We start from the raw sequence: 16,139 nt of genomic DNA, 5'->3' as shown, positions 1-16,139 counted from the left end.
GACTGTGGGAAGAAGTAATGCAAGTTGGATTATTTGGAATTTTGAGTGCTGTACAGTACTGTGATGTGTGTAGAGAGAAATACATAATGAAATAAAAGAACTATTGGGAAGTTCAGTATTTCATTGATATTGTGGATAATATTTTAAAATAAGCTCAGCTGAGATTGTAGCTACCACTTAAAGGATTTTGCTGGAGTAACAGAGCTTTGAGTTCTCTCCTATCAGCTGGTAAGAAGGAAATCTGATAGCTTGAGTCTTTTCTCCAAGTAGATCCCATCTTAGGCCATGGTTAAGAATTTAGGTATTCAGACTATCTGGATTCAAATACTAGCTTCTCAGTTTACTAATGACGTGAAAATGGTGGAACCTACCTCATAGGGTTATTGTGAACATTAAATTAATTTATGTGTATGAAGTGTGTAGCTCAGCCTTTAGCACATAAATGGCACCCACATTGAGTGTTGTTGACGATTGTCATTGTCATCTTCCTTATGCCCTTAACTGCTGCTGCTCTCTAGCCCAGGAAGCAGTGCTGCCATCTGTGGATGTACGCTGTATGCGTGTTAGATGTTTATAATTCAAGGCGCATCTCCATAGCACATTCTGAAAAAACTAAAACAGCATAACTTATTTTTATGCTGGTGTATGTCATGCAAAGGAATGGATAAAACGTGTGTGTAATAAAATGAACACCTATGTACTCATTATCAGCTTAAGAAACAGAACAGTTCTGATATCTTAGAAGCTTCTTCTTAGTGGCTCACTCCTAGTGGGATTATCTTTCATAATCATAGGACCATTCAGTTTTCTGCTTTTTCCTGTATCAGTTTTGCTAAGTTTTGTTTTTTAAGGAGCTTGTCCATTTTATCTAAATTTTTTAATTTATTGGCCTCAAGTATTTATAGTATCTTCTAATTACATTTTTAAAGCCTATAGTGTAGTTGTTGCCCTTTTTTCATTCCAATATTGATTTTTAAAACATTTTTATTGAAGTACCATCAGTTACAGTGTGTCAATTTCTGATGTACAGCAGTTTCCCAGTCATGCATACATATACATATATTCGTTTTCATATTTTTTTTATTAAAGGTTATTACAAGATACTGATCATAGTTCCCTGTGCTATACAGCAAACATTTAAAAATATCTATTTTTATATATGGTGGCTAACATTTGTAAATCACATACTCCCAAATTTATCCCTTCCCACCCCCTGTCCCTGGTAACCGTGATTGTTTACTATGTCTACGAGTCTTTCAGTTTTGTAGATGAGTTCATAGTGTCCTTTTTTTTCTTTTTGATTCCACATATGAGTGATATCATATGGTATTTTTCTTTTTCTTTCTGGCTTACTTCACTTAGAATGATGATCTCTAGGTCCATCATGTTGCTGCAAATGGCATTGTTTTACTCTTTTATGGCTGAGCAGTATTCCATTGTATGAATATACCACAACTTCTTTATCCTGTCATCTGTTGACGGACATTTAGGCTGCTTCCGTGTCTTGGCTATTGTGTATAGTGCTGCTGTGAACATTGGGGTGCATGTATCTTTTCAAGTTAGAGTTCCCTCTGGATATCCAGTACTGAGTTTTTGCTTTCTCTTACTTTTTACCTTTTCTATTTTTGCCTAGCTCAATCTTGCCTGAAGTTTAATTATAATGTTTTTCAAAGAATTATCTTTTATCTTTATTAACTTACTGTTGTGTTTTTTGTTTTGTTATTGATAGTCTTTTATCTTATCTGTGTTGTTTCCTTCTACGTACTTAATGGGATAACTCTTCTGTTCTTTTTCTTTCTTACATTGGATGTTCAGATCATAAATTTTCCTTTTCCAGTGTAACACTTAGGGCTATAAATGGCCATTTCAGCTGCATCCCACTAGTTTTGATTTATAATCCTTTTTTAAAATTATTATTTAGTCCTGACTATTTTCTAGGTTCCATGGGTTTATTTAACCCATTAGTTTTAGAAGGGTATTTTAAATTTCCAAAATACAGTTTTACTAATTAGCTTTTTTGTTGTTCATTTCTAACTTAATTGTTTTGTGATCCAAGAATACAATTTATATGGCACTAGTTTTTTTTTTCAAATTGATAAGACTTGCTTATGTCTTAGCATGGAGTTAATTTTCTTAAATAATCCTTTTGTTCTGGAAAAGAATGTATGTTTTCCAGTTGTTGGGGTCAGAGTTCTGTATAAATCCTAAAGCTCAAGCTTGTTAATTATGCTGTTCCAAATTACTTCCATCCCTCTGAGTTTGACTGCTTGATCTATCACTTACTGAGAGAGATTCTTCCACTGTGGTGGTAAATTTATTTTTTTTATTCTTGAAAGTCCTAAGATTTTGCTTTGGGTATTTTGAAGGGAGTGTTATGAGGTCCGAACAAGCTGAAAACTTGTAGCTTCCTGGTAAATTGAACCTTTGTATCACTGTTTATCTCTAATAATGCTATGTGCCTTAAAGTCAGTCTGTGTTACACAGTTTTAGGTAACCACACCAGTCTTCTTTTGGTTAGCATTCATGTGCTATATATGTTTTCTATTCTTTTACTTTAAATCTTTTATCGTCTTATTTTTAGGTGCATCTTTTTTAACAACTGGAAGCTGGATTTTTATTTGATCTCATCTGACCATCTGAGCATTTTTGTCTTTTTTTTTTTTTTAATTGAAGTATAGTTAGTTTACAGTGTTGTGTTAATTTCTGGTGTACAGCATAGTGATTCAGTTTCTCATATATATATTCCTTTTCGTACTGTTTTTCATTATAGGCTGTTATGAGGTATTGAATATAGTTCCCTGTGCTACACAGTAGGACCTTGTTGTTTATCTGTTTATATATAGTAGTGTGTATCTGCAAATCCTGACCTGAACTCCTAATTTATCCTTCCACTCCCCCTATTTTTGTCTTTTAATTGTAGCGTTTATTCCATTATATTTATTGTGTTCATGGATATCATGGATAGGTATAGATGTATTCAGAGTCTTTACATTCTGATTTTGCCATCATGTCTTTTAGTTCTTGTAGCGGTACCTTATTTCCTTGGTATATTTTTTTGACTGTGAGGTCAGATTCCTTGCAATATTATGTGGGGGGTTCTTTTACATTACATTCCTTCCAGAAAGAGTGCATTTTTCTACTAGTTGTCCAGAAGTACTTCAAGCCTGAAACCACTTAAAATTAACTTCTTCACCATGTGTAGCACACAGATAATCATTAATTTGGACCACAAACTTGTGTGAGGACCAGCTTGTAATTCTTAGAAGAAATTCCCCCAGCCCACCTTTACTGCCAGGGTTGGGGCAGGCAAGTTTTCTTCTTGACGTCTTAGCAGTAGATGTGTTTCTCATTTCTCATTCACCCTCACACTGAAGCTGGGGCCCAGTTCTTTGCAAGAGTTCTGGCTGTATTCCCCACCTACAGTAAGCCCTACACGTTATATTCTGTTTCACATACTCAGTATAGAAACAGAAACAAGCAGAAGCAATTAGGCCAAAGGCCAGCTTTGTCATTTGCCTCCTGAGAGTCTTGCTTTTACTCTGTATTTTTATGTGCTGAGTACTTAGTCCAGCCATCCTTCCTCCCTTCCTTTCCTTACCTTCCTTTCCTTTATTCCTTCCTTCCTTCCTTCCTGCCAGCACAGTGCCTTTAAAAAAAAAAAAAGAAATGTCTAAAAATGTATGCCATTTTGGTTGCTTTCATCAGGAGGGGCATTCATTCTTCCAGAGGTTGGCTCATGCACCCTATTCTGTGCGTCACTGCTGATGGTTCTGTCTGGCTCTGGTGCGCCACAGACAGTTCAAGGATGGATGGCAGTGCCCAGAGTTGACTGTAGAAGACAGGAAACTGCGTTTGTGTCAGGCTTGTCGGTGTATCAGTGGTTGTGATTTTTTATTTTATGTATCTGATGGCACTAAATTTTCTTTATTCCCATCTGCACCCCACCACTGCTAGCGAACCTGAGGAAATTGATGGTGTAAGTGCAGGAAGCAGTTTTGGTAACCCACCGTTACTAATCCCTGACAGCAGTTCCCTTTCACAATGGGCTTGCCTTCCTTTCCAGCCTCATCACACGGATGCTACAGAGAGATCCCAAGAGAAGGGCCTCTTTAGAAGAGATTGAAAACCATCCTTGGCTTCAGGGAGTGGACCCTTCGCCAGCCACGAAGTACAACATCCCCCTCGTGTCGTACAAGAACCTCTCGGAAGAGGAGCACAACAGCATCATTCAGCGCATGGTGCTTGGGGACATAGCGGATCGGGACGCCATCGTCGAGTATGTGAGCGCTCGTCAGTGGGCGGCCGTGGGCTCAGGGTGCTTGGAGTGGGCTCTCTTCTTAGTGTGGCAGGGCCTGTGGAGAGCGTGTAATGGGCAGAGTTCCCAGTTGTCACAGGTTATGTCGTTTATCTCTAGAGTTCCTGGCCCAGTGCCTGGCTCATAGGTTTAGTTGGTCTTTGTTTTTATTTCTGTGCTGGTGAACAGGTACACCATTGCTGGTGGTGTCAGTCGTGTGGCCGTTCTCCCTTCTTCCAGAGGTGGACTGGACTGGACTGTTCTGTATCCCAGTACATGACTTGTCCATTTCTGTGTCCTCGTCATTCCTGGGGCTCCCTCTGGTCCCCACAGGGAAGCAGGGACACTCAGTGGGACATCACAGGCCCTTGAGATCAGGGGTTGCCATATGGGTCAGTCACACGTTTTTGTAGGTACAGTTTTGGTGCCCACAGCAGTGCTGTTGGTTTACGTACTGTCCGTGGCAGCATTGTGCTGCAGTATCAGAGTCCCTGTGAGAGAGGCCACGTGACCTGTGAAACTCAAAATATATTTACTGTGTGGCCCTTTAGAGCCCTTGCTGCGGCAGCCTGGAACCCATGAGGTGCATAAGTTGGTTAGGTCCTTTAAAACCAAAGCCAGTTTTTAATAACCTAAGAAGCTTGGAATCAAGGATAATATAAAGATGAAGTTGCTTTAACAATGATATAGTTCACTTCTGTAAGAGGTCCTGTCTATAAAAGTATGAAGCATTTCCACAAATGAAAAGTCTAAAGTTACTTAACCTGTTGAATGAAACAGTTGGGTGTGATGAAAAGATATATTCTGGGGGGGCAAAAAAGGGGTTCCCCTCGGGAGGGCCACTGGCCTGGCTGAGCGATCTGACCCAGGTTCCTGACCTGGGGGGAGAGGAGGCTGCTGGCTGGACAGCTCTGTAGTATGTCAGAGTGTCCACGTGGCACCAGAGGGTCTGGTCCCTAAAAGGGCGGTATCTGTGTGAAGGACATGTATCTTTGGAGTACACTGGGAAGAAGGGTTTGCAAAAATTAACCCAGGTTCATAATTTCGGTTTAAATACACATTTCTACAGGTTTCTGAGTACATTATGGATTTTTACAGGTTGACCCACAGCTACTGAAATGACCTAAATGGACAGAAGAGAGCAGGACACTTGCTCTTTCTGTCAAGGAGACTTGCTTTAGGGATGTGCAGAAAATGGTTTTTCATTTTTGAGTGGCTCAAAGGTTATTTGCATCCCCTTGAATTGGCTTTATATTCTTAACTTAAATACATGCAGTGATATCATAGAGAACTATTTTGTTCCTGTAAATTCAATTACAAACCCAAAAGGAGGGGTAATTTCCATGGCTCAGATAATTCCCTGAGCCCGAGTCCTCCCAGCTGGTCTCGGCCGGTCTTGCCTGCTGCCTGCATTATAAGCAGCAACTCGACCCACCGTGATTCCTTAGTTCAGAGACATACTTGTTGGTCCCCTTAACTCAGGCCCACAGCTTCATCCAGTGCTGAGCTGAGGAAACCACTCTGACAAGTCATTCTGGACCTGAATTTCACCTTGGGCTCTTACTCTAGAATCTCTCATCTCAGCCTATTAGATGTGGCCCCACTGTCCATTTTGTGAGATGTGACCCCTGTATCGTTTCCTACCAAAGTGTTCATTGTGTATGTTCGCTAACTACAGAAAGTTCCTGAAAAGTGTAAGTCGTATTTCTGGGTCTTGTAGATCTTCTGTAACACTCCCCCCATCCCACAACAGGCCAGCTGTTGGAGAGCGGGCAGGCCATGTGCCCCAGCACCTGCCAGCACAGCGCTGGCCAGACTGAGTCCTCAGAAAGCATCACTTCTGAATGAATGCATAGACTTTATTCAGAGAAGAGGCTGATGGCATGCTCTCAGTACACTAATAATTCACTAATGTGGGTTCAGTCTCCAGTACCTCCATTTTAAATAAATAGATACATAAATAAATAAATTGAATCCCCTTCCCCAATGCCAGTAAATTACAGAGTGTAAAAAAAAAACTTTCTAGTTTTTCTGATGTTAGTGTTTCAGTGCACGTTCATACAACTCATTTCATGGTTCTCTTGGAAGCAGGTGAGCCAGTTTAATGAAAATAAACACTTGACACATTAAAATTTTGAATAACATGTACATTCTTGGCATCTGGTTATCTTTTCTTATGTAGCTAAAACTAACATCCAGCTTAAGCTGCCATCAGCATTTTGGGTTTTTCTTACTAATTGAACATTTTTATGCAGATGTTTCTTAGAATTTTAAGAATGATCTAAATAATTACTACTAGGGTTTTTTTCCCCATTATGTTAAAGATTCAAGGTCATTGGATTTCATTTGTTCTTAAAAAAAAAATTAGTTCTGCTTGTGAGAAAGCAAAACTGCGCATGTGGGTTACATTCTCTCTCCCTTGTTTCCTCAGAGCCCTGGAAACCAACAGGTATAACCACATCACAGCCACCTACTTCCTGCTTGCTGAAAGGATCCTGAGGGAAAAGCAAGAGAAAGAAATACAAACCAGGTCTGCAAGCCCTAGCAATATCAAGGCCCAGTTTAGGTGAGAAAAAAATCTTCACTGATTTTAGTAAGTTAACATTTTGAAATAGTGAATTTATTTTTTAATGTTTCTTAACGCTGGGGGTGATGAGAGTATGCACGGTGGTGACAGCCTCAGCGGGGAGGCCACGTGTGGGCCCTCCATGTGTGTGTGGGGTCTTGGTTCCTTGTCACCAGGGACGCCTTCCTCTCCTGGGCTTGAGGGTGGGTTGGGGGAGAGGGGCTGTGGCTACTGGCCTGGCTGGGAAGATACATTTGGAGAAGGAGCCTCAAGCTAGAGTGTCTGTCAGCTATTTCAATAAACTCATCCAGAACTGACATGTATAAATGTGTTAATTTCCATTTTTCATTCCAGGAACAAGGCTGAGTTTTCCCTCAGTTATTTGAAGCAATTAAAAAAAAACATACGGGGCATTTCTGTGGCATAATGTTACCTCAGGATTTCAGGAATTTGACAGTCAGATCAGCTAGTTGATTTATTAGCTGCTTGACCTTGGGAGGTCACTTAACCTCTCTCTGACTCAGCTTCCTGATCTGTGAAATGGGTGTTATAATACCGTTTACCTCTTGGGGTTGTGGTGAGGGATAAACGAATTAATGTATGTGAGGTACTTTGAACTGGGCTCCATGTGTCTGCTGTCATTGCTGTGAACGTTTCCTACCATTTTGTCATTGGTAAAGCAGTGAATGTGCCCTCTGTGTTTTCCTTTGCTTCCCTTCCTTTCCCGATTCTCCTCCTTCCTCCCCCTTCCTTGATCTCTTCTCTTCCTCTCCCCCACCCTCCTCCTCTTCTTTTTCTTCTGCCATATTAGTGTTCCATTTAAAATCAAAGCTTGGGAAGGGTTACTGTTTTTCAGTCAACACTATGAAATTTATATAGAATTTTTCTTTATTCAGATAAAGTAATCCATAGAACTGTAGTGATTCAAAAACAGAAGGATGCTCCTGATTCTGAATAATCCTTTACTTGTACATCTGACTGTATGTGAACATATGTGTGTGAATATGTAGTAATAATTTCTATTTAAAAGAGGAAGAATACCATTGGATTTTAGATTACTTGTAGTCAGCTTGCCATGCATAGGTTGCTTGGGTTGGAGCAACAAAGAAGAGACAAGGAAACATTCCTGGGTGACCAAAGACTAAATATTTAGAAGTCTAGTTTAACTGGAAAATGGATTTAGTAACTTCATCTATATCCTGGATGTGTTCTTGCATAACGAAAACTAGGCACTCTGTCTGGCATCAGCTTGGAAGAGGACTGGGCCCCAGAGAGCGAGGGGACTCTTGCGCACGGGCCAGACTGGGAGAGTGACAGTGAGCGGTTGGGGTCCACCTAGTCCTGCCCCAAGCCCTCTAGCGCAGAAGAGCAGCCCCAGAGCAGAGTCACTGCGTGCTGGGCCACCGCACCTGGAGCCGCCCCAGTCTTTTGGAGAAGGGAATATTTGGAATTGAACTGTTGATTGTTCAGTGAGACAAATCAGAACTCAGTCTAAAGTTGATCAAATATGTAACTGAGTTAAATTGGTTTTCCTTTATTGTAGAAATTACAAAGCCAACAGTAGCTATAAAAAATACCAGAGCCTCCATGCAGTTTCCTTGTACCCGCCTGGTGATTATGGAGTGGAGATGCTGTTGGGGCCTGTCCTCCTGCTGGGGCCAGGGCCCCCTGGCAGGTGGTGGATGTCTGCTTACTTGTCTTCTCTTTACTGTCCAAAGCCTGGACCTGACTTCGATACATTGCTGGGTATACCTTGGGGTCATTGTGACCTGGGATATAGAAACCTGGGCTGAGTCAGGAGACTAGAGTTTAGCCAGCATGATTAGTTGTTTGGGGGAAGGGGTGGGCAGGCCAAGAGAACAGATACTTTCTTTGCATCCTGCCTGTGTGGGATGGAAATGTGTGTGCTGTGTCCGTTAGAAGAGCCTTATGAAGTCCTCCAGGAGCTGACCTCTACACAGGAGCGGCTGGTACCCGCTTCCTTCCAGAGAGAAACGAGGAAGCAAGGAAAACCACTGAGGCCTGACTGCAGAGGCTCCATCCATCCGACAGGCAGTCATTCGGGGGCTTCAGGATTGCAGCATAAAGCCACTGCCCTGGGGTTCAGTAACCACAGAACCCTGCCTAGATGTCACTGTCATCAAGCCTGGGTGGCCTTGGGCAGGTTGCTTCCTCTCTCTCTGTTTTGATTTCTTCACCTGTCAAGGGAGGATAGAGTTGTGGTGAGATAAAATGGATTAATCCCTGTCAGGCTCTCACCGCAGCTCTGGTTCTAGTAAACTCTCAGTCAGGGTGAACTGTGCTCTCGTCAGCAGCCTTTGTTCTCTTCCGTTAACATAAGCCGTCATTTTCTCACAGTTTTGTGGCTGTAAAGATTGCTTATTTAGTTTAGCACAGTGTTGGGCTCAGATATGTTCTCAATAAATGTGAACTATTTAACAGTTTGATTTACCCGTGTAAGTAAGAGTCATTGGTTCAGAAGCGGTGATGGAGTGACTGGTCTGGCTGCAGTGCTTTCCCATCTTGCCTCTGGGGGTGGTTTTGGTTGTCTGTTTAGTTGGGGGTTGGGGGAGAGAAGCTCCTCCAGCATGTCTGTGCCCTTGTCCACAGTGGACTGGCTGCCACTCTGGTAGGTCAGACACACTGTCCACACTTGCCTCCTACCATAGGGACCCCCAGCATTGGCCAGGGTGAGGTTTTGAGTGGCTGTTCTTTGAGGAACAGCATGAAAAGAACATTGTGTGCCATTTTCCAGGGCCCCGAGACTCACCCGAAGCTGGCACGGTTGTGTTGTGAGGAAAGAGGACTTGCCCAGAGATGCTGCTTGATCTCAAAAACACTGAACCCTCAGCTTCTATAAACTACCAAGCAGTGACCAGCAGACAGACCCCTCCATCCTTGAGAGAGAGGAGGAGGCTCCAAGTTGGGAGAAAAATGTCTGTTGAAAATTCCTGTGGGTTTTTTCAGGCTATAGATTAATTGGGTTTTATTTCTAGGATAACACAATTGGTGTGAAGAGGATGTGTCAGTGTAGCCGTGGCTGTTTTCAACGTCTCTGGTGTCTGCTGCTCCCCTGGGCAGAGAGTGTAGTTGAGAATTCAAGATGTTTATTCAAAACAGGCCGGAGACCTCACTTTCAAGGCTTTTCCTTCGGCTACCAAGCAGCGTTCTTGTTACTTGGGTGACTCTGGATTGGGGGATAAAGTCAAAGTTTAAATAATCATGGATTTTGCTATCTAGTACTCCTATATGAATATATAAAAATATACGTATTTTTATTTAGCTTAAAGGGTGCATCTTTTTAATTGGTGAAGAAGAGATTTATGTATGTCACTATTCACTGGCTTTTCTCTCCAGTATTCTCACATTTAAATCCATTAAACTATTTCCACTTATTTTTGTGAACACCAACTTTAACACCATCCTGTAAAATCTGGAGGACTGGAAATTTCAGGTGAATTTATTAGCCATGTATACCTTCAAAGGTTATGATCTAAGACCCAGAGGAGTCTAGATCATTCTGTGTGGTGGTCAGGTTTTGCTTTGGTAATAACTCTCTTGTACTTTTTAGAAAGATTGTGTGGTGGTCAGGTTTTGCTTTGGTAATAACTCTCTTGTACTTTTTAGAAAGATTTTTCTTGTGGTATAAAACGTTTACATAGGAAAAATGGAGTTAAGTGTTTGCCCCCTTTTCTGACAGCTGTGATGTTTTCATTTGGTAAGTCAGACTGAACCACATTTCAAAACCACATTTGCCCTTCTGGTGTCCTTGTGATGTTTACAGGATGTTGAATAGGTTTGTAAAGCTGCTGTTTCTTTTTGTCTCTCTCTTTTTCTTTTCTTTTTTTTAACTGTGGATTTTGTCCCAGTAAGTTTTATGTAATGTACTTTAGTAAAGTCTGCATATTATTACATTGCTTTTCTTTTTCCAATCTGTTACGTAGGCAGTCATGGCCAACCAAAATTGATGTGCCCCAGGACCTTGAGGATGACCTCACGGCCACTCCTTTGTCCCACGCGACTGTCCCTCAGTCTCCTGCTCGGGCCGCCGACAGTGTCCTCAATGGCCACAGGAGCAAAGGCCTGTGTGACTCCGCCAAGAAAGACGACCTTCCCGAGCTAGCGGGCCCGGCGCTCTCCTCCGTGCCGCCCACGAGCCTGAAACCCCCTGCCAGTGGGCGCAAGTGCCTGTTCCGGGTGGAAGAAGACGAAGAGGAAGACGAGGAGGACAAGAAGCCCATGTCCCTCTCAACACAAGTGGTTTTGCGCAGGAAGCCATCGGTGACCAACCGGCTGACATCGAGGAAGAGCGCCCCGGTCCTGAACCAGATCTTTGAGGAGGGGGAGTCTGACGACGAGTTCGACATGGATGAGAATCTGCCTCCCAAGCTGAGCCGCTTGAAGATGAACATCGCTTCCCCGGGGACGGTGCACAAGCGCTACCACCGGCGGAAAAGTCAGGGCCGGGGCTCCAGCTGCAGCAGCTCGGAGACCAGCGACGACGACTCGGAGAGCCGGCGGCGGCTCGACAAGGATAGCGGCTTCACCTACTCCTGGCACCGCCGGGACAGCAGCGAGGGGCCCCCGGGCAGCGAGGGGGACGGCGGGGGCCAGAGCAAGCCGAGCAACGGCGGCGGGGGTGCGGACAAGGCCAGCCCCAGCGAGAACAGCGCGGGCGGGGGCAGCCCGGCGGGCGGCTCGGGCGGCGCCCCCGGCGGCACCTCGGGCAGCACGCGCCGCTGCGCCGGGCCGGGCGGTGGCTCCTCGCAGCTGGCCCCGCGCGGCGCCGGGGAGCTGGTGGAGAGCCTCAAACTCATGGGCCTCTGCCTGGGCTCCCAGCTGCACGGGAGCGCCAAGTACATTCTCGACCCGCAGAATGGCTTGTCGTTTTCCAGCGTGAAGGTCCAAGAGAAGTCCACGTGGAAGATGTGCATCAGCTCCGCGGGGAACGCGGTGCCCGCCCCTGCCGTGGGCGGCATGAAGTTCTTCTCTGACCATGTGACGGACACCACCGCCGAGTTGGAACGCTTAAAGAGCAAGAACCTGAAAAACAACGTGCTCCAGCTACCTCTGTGCGAAAAGACCATCTCTGTGAACATCCAGCGGAACCCCAAGGAGGGGCTGCTGTGCGCCTCCAGCCAGGCCAGCTGCTGCCACGTCATTTGACCGCGGCCCCCCCTTCGTCCCCCGTCGCTGGCTCCCGTCCTGCTCAGAGCAGTGAAGACCGGCTCACTTCACTCTCCCCTTTTTGGTTTTCCTCGTTTAAAGCGGGCAATTATTTATTCCTTTCTCATTTGGTCGCCTGACGATGTGACAATGCATGGTCTTTGTGCATGCTGCTAGACACTACTTTTCCAGCCGAAAAGTCTCTTTGTGTAATTTTTACATTTATAATTTTAATGTGGATGATCAGGAGTAAATTAAAATGTGTATTTGGAACCTAATATAAACGGAGCACTTAGAAATCTGATGTTCTGCACTTAACCTAGAGAGAGAGAAAAAAATGCTTTTGTTTCCTTGTGAAAAATCTAAATTCCTGCCCCGACCTTCTGTGAAATGGAAACTCCGTGCTCTGAGGCACACGCTGGTGTCTGAGGCAGAACCAAAGCAATAACGTGATGCCAACAGGCCTGGAGCCCGCGAGTGTGTGCACACTCAGCCTTCTGAGGCCTGAGCAGAGCAGAGTCCAGCCAGCGTCTGCACTGACAACCTTAAAACCATGATTTCGGCATACCCACACCTGTTTGTCTTAAGCTATAGTGTGAAAGTTTGGGCTCTTAAAATTTAACTGAAAAAGATTTCCTTGTTTTGTAACAGGCGAGATAAAGTAGTTAGATTTATAAGGCAGCTTCCCCTGTAGTGGTAACTTAGAAGCAGACAATCTCATTTTGTAATGTGACAAGGTGAACTGATGATGTCTTAACTCTACGTATAGAGTACGAGTCTGTCTAACAGAACAAAACTGATGCTCGGTGTGGATTCCTTCCTGCGGGGCACACCCCAGGGCCCCTTTACCACCATGTAGGTAGAAGAAACTGTAGAGCCTAATGTAGAAGCCAAGGTGCACACAGATACTGGCAAAGTCAAAACCCCATAAATTAAAAAAATTATTGACATTTGATTTTTAGGAGTTTGATCATTAGGTTGTCTTTTTTGTTTCTACATCCTTTAGCTCAGCTACCTGTGAAAATTGGCTGATTGGAAAATACACATAAATGGGTAAAATTCATACACATACAGCAAACAAAAATGCACAATGCCTGCTTTGTTTTTGTGGGTTTTTTTGTTTTTTTTTTTTTTGCTGGAAGTGTTTTTCACTTTGCCTTCCTGCCAAAACAATAATCAGAAAACTCTTGCTTTAAACTATTCCTGTACAAAGACTACTTTTGACCAGATAATCATCTTTTATGGCTTTTATCTTATAGGACACAGTATATTGTAGGCTAGTCATTTCGGAAGGGGCCAGATGCTACTTTTTCATGCTGTGCCCTGGGGGGCCTTGAAAGCAATTCCTGGTGACACTGGTGAGAGGATGTGGCTGGCCTCCAGGGCCTTCCCACACTCATGGGCCTCCCGTCATGTCTCTGCAGTGACAGTCGCCTGGTGCGTGGTGTGGGCAGAGCACCAAAGGACAGCATTCCATTGGTCACGGTTTCTCCGAGAACACGCTGACTCTGCTCCTTTAGGATTCATATATTTTACTCAGAACTCTGAATTTCACAGTATACTTAACTAAGTAAATATGATACTCAAAATACTTATTTTACTTTCTAGACCTAGACTAGATACGTTTTAAGCTACAGCTCTAGTTCATTGTGATATTTATAATTGAAAGCTACGAGAATAGATGTGTGGGTGAAGCCATAGAACATATTTGCTTGAAATTCTTGAGCAGGGATCTTACAAAGGGCCAGAAATAAGATGTGTGGTTCACATAGACAGTGAGCGTAACATCTGTATTAAACGTAGGAGAGAAGTTTATAAAGGGCATTGGCAATAAACTCTTTGTTGCAGCTGTTTTCCAAGTAATGTAAATAGTTTTTCCTGTGATTATGTATAGCCTTGGAATGGCACCTTTTAACTAACCCATATGTGTTTGGTTTTCAATGGTTTTTTTATATTCAGATGTATATATGGTGCTCACTTTTAGGATCAGCAGTGTTGACCATTTATGCTGCATAGCTGTATCATAGCCTTATTAGTTGTGTGTGGTTGGTTGACCCTCTGGGTACACAGGTGTTAGTCTGAGTGGCGTCTTCCTCATTTGTTCATAAGTGAATGATTGTGCATGTGTTGTATGTCATAGTACGTCGTCACATAAAAGGGAGGGGAGCAGATAACCATTATATTAAGATAATATTGGACCAAACGACTTACTTGCTCTAAACAGTTTCTTGTACCCCTTAACCTGTCTTCAGAAGTTGCATAGTTACAGTAGTGTGTAAATTAAATATTGTGGAAAAAACAATTCGTCTTGTATTTTTCTGTGTGTGTGTGTGTCTGTGTATATATATGCACACATATGTATGTGTGTGTGTGTGTATATATATATAATTATGTACTTCTGGCAGTTCTATCTGTATTTAAAGTTGTGACAATCTTGACACCAATTTTAAGAATAGCCGTGAGACTGAATCAGATTCAAGATATCCCTTCCAAGTAAGAACTGATGTGTGTTAAGAGGGTACAGAATTAGCTGATTTGGTTGGCTGCTTCCACTGCTGGCTGAATTTCCTGTGTAAACATTGACAGGTATGTGACAAATGGGAAAAAAAATCCAAATAATAAAGTGGCATATTGGTGTTCAGCAATATAAACTGTGTCCCCATGTTCTGTCTCTTCCTATGCATGCAGCTTTGCATAATCCTGGCCTGGGTTACACCAACGTTCCACATGCTGTGTGTGCACCTGCACCGCCAGATGTGACTGAAAAATGCAGTCGTGACTGTTCTCGCTTTAAACTCGTGACCGCAAATCTCAGGTGGGTCCCAGGACTGCCTATTAATTAAACTTTACTTCCCCAGTTCACCTACTTTCCTCACTCACTGGTCACTGCTCCCTGACAAACTTCTACCTTCTTACCCTCGTGTGTATTCACACGCCCTGCTCTTCCGTTTGGTGGTGTGGTTCCGGGTCAGTCCCTTCACTTGCACCTGAAGACCTGAGAGGTGTGAGTGAGACCTACCTGAGGCCTTTACCATTCTCTTTCTCTTGCACCGTCAATCTTTGCTCCTCTACTAGATCATTCCTAACAGCAAACAAAACAAATGATTTATTCCTCCTGTCTTAAATGTTTTTGTTATTCTCTCCCTAGTTGTTGCCACATTTTTCTCTTCTCCACTCTCTCTGAACCCTTCCAGTCAGGCTCTGCTGCTGTCACCCCACCAAAACTGCTCTGCTCAAGGCGAGCAGCGATCATGTGCTAAATCCAGAGGTCAATTTTTAGAAACAGCTTTGAGATATAATCCACATTCCATGTAATTCACCGATTTAAATTGTACAGTTCAGTGTGTTTTAGTATATTCTCAGAGTTGTGCAGCCATTACCATAAACCCCAAAAGAAATCTTGTACCCATTAGCACATTCCCCCTTTCTCCTGAACTCCTACCCCATTCTCAGCCGGGCAAACACTAATCCAGTGGTCAGTTCCAATCCCACGTTAGCATTTGCTGAGTTGATCACTCTCCCTTGCCAACTTTGCACTGGTCAGGTCCCCACTTCCACCTTGCTGCTCTCCATTCCACTAGCCCCACATTCTCCCAGCCGCTGAATTTGGGATACCCCAGGGTTCAATTCAGGATTCCTTCTCAGCCTGTACACAACCTCTTGATGATCCCATTCAATCTTAACATCCGTGTCCTAATAGAAACCCAGAATACATTTAGCCCACATCTCTCGCAGGAACACCAGATTCCGACTATTTGATTTCTCTACTTGGATGTGTCTAATAAGCACCTCAATCCTTCTAAGCCCCAAACTCCTAATCACCCTCGAATCTTACCCTTCCTGATGCTCCCCATCTCATAAATGACAACTCTAAACCTTCATTCATTTTGCAGAAGTAAAAAATCTTGGTGTCAGCCTTGACTCTTTGGTCCCAACATCCCATCCATCGGCGAATCTTATTCACCGTTCGAGAGTTGACAGCTCGTTGCCTCCACTGCCAACACTCAACACTTCCTCAATCTGGGCAGCTGTAAAAATGCCTCTTAAAGGGTTTCACCAGTTTTGTCCTCGTCTCTCCTTTCTCCATTCAACTTTGTGAGTGATCATTCTAAG

General features: G+C 43.5%; 1 protein-coding gene across 6 annotated transcripts in view; it reads left to right on the top strand.

The window, feature by feature from the left end:
* The window catches only part of SNRK (SNF related kinase), a 55,817-nt gene extending 41,489 nt beyond the window's left edge, over nucleotides 1-14,328 (top strand). For all 6 annotated transcript variants that reach the window (XM_074345103.1, XM_074345101.1, XM_074345104.1 and 3 more), the window contains 3 exons: nucleotides 4,064-4,276; nucleotides 6,726-6,860; nucleotides 10,805-14,328. In XM_074345103.1, the coding sequence (XP_074201204.1) occupies nucleotides 4,064-4,276; nucleotides 6,726-6,860; nucleotides 10,805-12,026 (1,570 nt within the window). In that variant the 3' untranslated portion in view covers nucleotides 12,027-14,328. The remainder of the gene's footprint in view (nucleotides 1-4,063; nucleotides 4,277-6,725; nucleotides 6,861-10,804) is intronic.
* Nucleotides 14,329-16,139: the final 1,811 nt, after the last annotated feature.

Source organism: Camelus bactrianus, chromosome 17 (genome assembly GCF_048773025.1).
Source record: "Camelus bactrianus isolate YW-2024 breed Bactrian camel chromosome 17, ASM4877302v1, whole genome shotgun sequence".
Classification (NCBI taxonomy): domain Eukaryota; kingdom Metazoa; phylum Chordata; class Mammalia; order Artiodactyla; family Camelidae; genus Camelus; species Camelus bactrianus.
The sequence above is the reverse complement of the archived record's forward strand: the minus strand, read 5'-3'. Positions and strand labels throughout refer to the sequence as shown.